Source organism: Callorhinchus milii, unplaced genomic scaffold (genome assembly GCF_018977255.1).
Source record: "Callorhinchus milii isolate IMCB2004 unplaced genomic scaffold, IMCB_Cmil_1.0 Scaffold1, whole genome shotgun sequence".
NCBI lineage: Eukaryota > Metazoa > Chordata > Chondrichthyes > Chimaeriformes > Callorhinchidae > Callorhinchus > Callorhinchus milii.
In genome coordinates this window covers 67,098,673-67,104,672 of record NW_024704742.1, presented here as the reverse complement: position 1 = coordinate 67,104,672, position 6,000 = coordinate 67,098,673, and the positions used below count along the sequence as shown (strand labels likewise).

General features: G+C 42.2%; 1 protein-coding gene across 24 annotated transcripts in view; it reads right to left on the bottom strand.

The window, feature by feature from the left end:
• Positions 1 to 200: 200 nt before the first annotated feature.
• Positions 201 to 6,000, bottom strand: part of ctbp1 (C-terminal binding protein 1) — a 182,246-nt gene continuing 176,446 nt past the window's right edge. For all 24 annotated transcript variants that reach the window (XM_007897962.2, XM_042343318.1, XM_007897971.2 and 21 more), the window contains 5 exons: positions 5,080 to 5,294; positions 4,330 to 4,460; positions 3,468 to 3,595; positions 2,448 to 2,565; positions 201 to 751 (listed from right to left, as the gene is read on the bottom strand). In XM_007897962.2, coding sequence (XP_007896153.1) covers positions 568 to 751; positions 2,448 to 2,565; positions 3,468 to 3,595; positions 4,330 to 4,460; positions 5,080 to 5,294 — 776 coding nt within the window. In that variant the 3' untranslated portion in view covers positions 201 to 567. The remainder of the gene's footprint in view (positions 752 to 2,447; positions 2,566 to 3,467; positions 3,596 to 4,329; positions 4,461 to 5,079; positions 5,295 to 6,000) is intronic.

Below are 6,000 nucleotides of genomic sequence, written 5' to 3'. Positions count from 1 at the left end.
TAAAAAGAAGTACAAGCATTTACAAAAGACAATGCTCTCACTGATGTGGGGCGGCGAAAACAAAATAGGTGGGAATTACTTACCATTTCATCTTTTTTTTTCCTGAGACGTTTGAAAACTGCCTCTTTTTGGGCATGAGTTTTAATGTATAAAAGAAAGATCGTTTTCTCTTCAAAAGAAAAAAAATCATTTTTTTTTAAAAAAAACGAATGCCTCGCTTGGTTTCTGTTTCACAGCTAAGCGAATAAACCCTTACGCTCTAAAACTGTACACAGACAAAGTATATTCATGATAGAATAATTAACTACTGGAACTTTTTTCTTGCTCACAGGGAACCCATATGACACAGAAACAGTTAGTCAGTCCACTGGACAGGGACAAGTTACAATATAACGGAGGAACAGATTAAACCGAATGTCTTCTTCTCGCCCACATCGCATCTGAAGTGGGACCAGTTTCTAAGCTCTCAGTTACTTCCATAGTCCATTGTTCACCAAAATTCCACAACCAGGTCTTTGCTGGACATCTCCCTCCGCTGGTGACCATCTCGGGCTGTGGCCCATCCGGCTACAATTGGTCCCCTGTGTGATCTCTGTCAGACTCCGGTTTGACTGTCTGGCCTGGGGATGGGGTGTGTGGTGGATGGGCTACTGTGGAGAGGCTGTGTGACAACTGCACAGCGCTGGGCACTATTCCTTCTACTGCTGCCGGCATTCCAGCAGGAGCCACCCCAACGACGCCTGGTGGGTATCTGGAAGAAAGCAGATTACACAATCACCTCCTTCTCTCGATCCAGCCGGGGAGCTAGTTGTTCCGAAGGGGAGGGCAACAACAACAAGTTGTATTTATATAGCGCCCTTCACGCGGAGCAGCCTCTTGGTAAACAGAGGCGAGTGGAGTAAGAAAACTTGCACAACATTTCATCCTGCCCAAGAATCAAACCCAGGTCTCTCGCTTGCGAGGTAAGTGCTGTTATCACTGAGCTACAGGACTCCACAAGATGGACTTTAAAAATGGGGCGTGAGGGTGTGAAGCGGAGAGTATCTGGGATAGGGTTCCAGAGATGGACAAAAGGGCAGTAGGCTGGCTCACTGAGGGTGGGGACATCAAGCAGCTGGTATTTGCTTAGTAGAGATGAGTGGCCGGGTAGTAGGGTAGCAGATATGTGGTTACAGATATGGTGAAAGGGTTCAATGCAAAAACAGTTAATCTACATTCAAATTAATTACTTTATAAAAGTTCTGCTCGGTTTGACATCCTGCAAAACCCATGGCTTTGTTCCCAGGCAAAACAGGATGAGTAATTAAGTCAATAGTGGTCTCCTCTGGATTCCAGCCCTGGTCCAAGACTCAACTCAATAAAACCTTGTCCTTAGGGATCAGAACCAAATAAATTGTCTTGACCACTAAATATATTGCCCACTCCATTCAAATCACTTTCGATTAAATAGAATAACAATCCTTACATTTGATGTAGCCCTTCATGTCACGAGGACATCTCAAAGTGCTTCACAGGATTTTACTGTAGACTGTGGAGTCCTGCAGCTCAGTGGTTAGAGCACTCGCTTTGCAAGTGAGAGACCTGAGTTCAATTCCAGGCAGCGCGAAACCTTGGGCAAGTTTCCTTACTGCACACGCCTAATAATAATCCCTCCAAAAACAATAATTAAATTGGTCACTTTCAATCTACGACTGTTTGTGGGATATTGCTGTGCGCAATTGGCTGCCGCGTTCGCCCACAAATATACAGTCAATTCACTTTATAGTGTGTTCTGTGAAGCACTTTGGGACGTTCTCCTGACGTGAAAAGCGCTATATCAAACGCAAGGATTATTATTATTATTATAATTTTCCAGGCAAACAAAGCAGCCAATTTGTACACAGCAGTGAACTACAAACAGCCACAAGAAGTGAATGACCAATTTAATTTGAGGAAAATGTTGGCCAGGACATGGCAGAAATTCCCTTCTCTTTTCAACTCGTGCCTTGGAATCTTTAGCCTCCACCTGAACAGGAAGATGCACTTTGGTTTAACATCTCATCTGAATGACTGGGTCTCCACCAATGCAGCACTCCACCAGCACTGCATCGAAGTGTTAGCATAGACTGTACGAGTTCCAAGTCCAAACGAGGAACTCAGATAGTCTATGGTGACGCTCCAATGGAGTACTTGAACTGAAGTACTGCATTGGAGTTGGTCAGCATAAACTATATGAACCCAACTCAGAAGCGAGAATGCTACCAACTGAGCCAATATCTCTCTCCAGTTGTGAAAAAAGGTACTATTGATGTACCTAAGATTCCTCTTCATAAAAGAAACCTTGTTCAGTGTCGAGGCAATAGTGTACACGGAAAAAAGGAGAAAACTTAAAAAGAATATTCTATTATCAGCTTTGTCATCTCAGATTCTAGTAAATAATAGGTGCCAGATTGCCACACTGTCCTTACCTATAGGCAGCGCCGTTTAGCTCTGGGTGAACAACTGTGGGGTCCATTCCAGCCCAGTGAGTCGCTGCGGTCAGGTAATCTTTGTTAACACAATTTTTCAGGCTGTCTGGAATGCGCCCTGAAGGAAAATAACATTGAATGGGTGGTTCATTAACTGGGTCATCCCACAGCCCGATGAACAAAACAAACACATCCTTGGTAACAATGGCTGAGACATTGAGCTCAATGTCCCACATATCAGCCAGGAAGTAAGTGACCAATTTTATCTGGGGGGTTGTTGTCTAGGATATCAGGAGAAACTCCCTTCTCTTTTCAAATATTGCCATGGGATCTTTAATGTCTACCTAAACAGGCAGTCAGGAGTTTGGCTTTAACCCAAAAGACAGACACTTTGCTCATTTCTCTCTACCAGCACCCTGTGTGAAACAAAAACTTCAGTATTCAGCTTGGGAGTCTATTCTTGAGTTTCTTTAAACAATAATCCAAAGGATATATCAATATAAAATGTGACACAGAATGGAATTGCTTGTGGTAAACAGTCTTTAATGTTTCATGAGTGTCTAGATGGTATTGCTTAACCTAAAAGAGAAAAATCACTATAGAAAAATTAACCGGTTCTACACATGAGAGCGAAGGGAATAGAAGGTTAAATAGTGGGTGGAGAGTCGAGTGGTATATAAACATCAGTGGGTGGAGAGTCGAGTGGTATATAAACATCAGCATGGATAAGTTGGGCCCAATTGCATGTTTCTGTGCTGTACAGTCTAGGCAAATCTATGTAACTAGCAGACGAACATAGGAGTTGCTCGGCAAAAGAACACCAAGGTCCATCCAGTTCGCCTTCCACCATCCTGGCAGTCGCTTGACATGTTGTGACCCAAACTATATATTGTATCCCAAGATTTTGTTTTCTAACAGAAACCTATCTAATTTGTTCTTGAAAGAAGATGTGAAGTAAATATGCAGTCAATAGTTTAGACAGAGAGAAAAAGCCTGGGTCAGATTGAGGACAGGCTGTACCTGTGATCGCCCTCCTGATCTCACGAGCTGCCTCTTCCCGCATTTCAATAGATGCCTGCTCACTGTACCAGGCTGCGTGTGGGGTGCAGATCAGATTCGGAGCATCTTTTAATGGACCTTGACTGAAACTGGATAATATAGGTTAATATTCTGGGTTTTAAAATCAAATTTCCATTCAATTGAAACACAAATCCACCTTTGGTAATAAAATGCCATGTATATCAGACACGTATCATTGTGTAAAATGTCATCCATGCTTTCCTCTTGGGTAATAATGGGGTCTAAATCTTGGCAATTTCAAATGGGATTTCTTAAGCAAAGGAAATTACACGGACACGCAGGTCTCCATCTGTTACGATCTACTTTCAGGGCAGACTTGTTGCAAGGCTCGGTGACGTACTTCCTGCAGACCCAAGATTGGTTTCGATGAAGACGACCCTTTGGCCCATATGATCTCATTCCTCCAGAATACCCCACCATCCCCCTGTCACAGCATCAAGCTGCTTGACCTGGCCTCAACCAGCCTTCCTAGTAATCTGTTCCAGTCGTTGATTAGCCTCCGAGAAACGAAAACCTTACTGGTGAATGTCCTTTACTCCTCTCTAAACCTGTGTCTTGTTCTACTGTCTTGTGGACTAAAGTATTATTCTGCGTTAACTTTTTCAATAAGGTTCTCTCAGGAGACATCTTCTCTCAAAAGCCCATTCTGAATTTCTCAATTAAAAATCCCATTTGAACTTGTCAACAGTTTCACATTGCTGCAGTACAACAGATGGAGATTTAAACACCTGTACTGCAACGAGAATATTTAAGGATTATAAAACAGGAGAGCAGTTTAGATTACAAACTGAGAACAAAGTACCTAAATGGCTCTGATTCGTGTACATCCAAGGCTGCCCCTCGTATCCTTCCTTCCTTCAAAGCCTGAGCCAGTGCCTTTTCATCGACAAGCCCGCCCCGGGCAGTATTCACCAGAAAGGCTCCCTGTCTCATCTACACAGGGAAACAAAGATGAACCCACATTCACATTAACCAACACCATTTAATAATATAATAATCTTTGTATTTGATAAAGCGCCATATCACGTCGTTGAGGTGGGTCCATTCATGGACTTTGTTTCCCGACATTGAATGGAAACATTTTTATACGCAGCTTAAGTCATGCAGATAGAGAGGGGTTAATGCAGGCAAGTAGTGCAGATTGGGTGCTGCTTCCATGCCTGGAGGCAGGACATCCTGTGATTACAAGCTGGCCTTATGACAAAATGCTGGCATTTTATGGATTTACCTTAGAAAGATGCTTGAAATTCCTCAGGATCTCAGCCTCAAGACCCTCGTCTTGAAATTTAAAATTGTGCAGAATTTTGGATTTTTGTTTTAAAAAATTCAGTCTTATTTTCGAAATTGTTTCGCAAGTTTCCAAATTGCAGCCAAATTCAAAAACAAATGCCAAGTTCTGCACTTTGAGTTTTAGTACAACAGTCTTAAAGCTAAGATGATGAGAATTTCAAGGATTTGGGCGTCCTACAAAATGGCCAGTTGCCGGGCTCACAGAGAGGAGCTTGGAAATGTTGTGAATTGTTGAGAGCACGTTGGGATGAGGCTAGCTTACCTGTTTGATGGTGAAATCATTAATAAGGTGGTGGTTGTGTTCGTTCAGATTGCAATGTAGGGACACACAGTCACTGTGAAAGAGGAGGTCCTGTAAGGTGCTCACTCGCTGTAACCCCAGCGCGCGCTCAATGCCATCTGATAGGTAAGGGTCGTAGAAAATCACATTAAAACCAAACGCTTTTGCACGCAATGCCAGCGCTTGACCAACCCGACCTGGTGGATAAAGAGGAAAAAAAAAATTGACCGTTGTTTGCCAGTTGAAAAGCTGCACTGTTGCGAATTTTAAAATATTACATTTTAGAAAGTGCGTGAGAGTACAACAACTTGCGTTTACATAGAGCCCTTCATGCGGGTTAGAGTCTTGTGTGCTATACAGTGGTGAGGTTGGACGCCAAGCAAGGCAGAAGGGGGAGGTAGCCATATGCACAATGGAAAAGGTAATTGTTAAGGTGGGAGTGCAACATCCAAAGGAAAATTTATTGTATTTCCTTTTTAATGCTTAAAAAAAAGTTGCATAAATGCATTAAAAGTATTGAACTCTCACATATTGACCCTGATATACTTATCCTGGACTCTGTACAAATGAGGTCTCAGGATTTGAATATATTTTGTTCTCTCGACTGCATTATTCCTGAAGATTGGTTTTGCTTGTATAGCCTAATTAATAGACTAGAATTGCTTGCTCATTTGTAATGAGTGGTTGAGTGGAAAGATATATTAAAATGCAATGATAAACAAGACCTTTCAAGCTACAACATCGTCACGTCTAAATCACTATTTCAAATGCAAGAATCATCATTGAACACAATTGCAATATTGATCAAATAAAAGGTATCATACAATGGGATGTAAATAACCAACAATAATGATCCTTGCATCCTTGCCCCCAATCATTCCACAAGAGAACTTGTGGAATGAT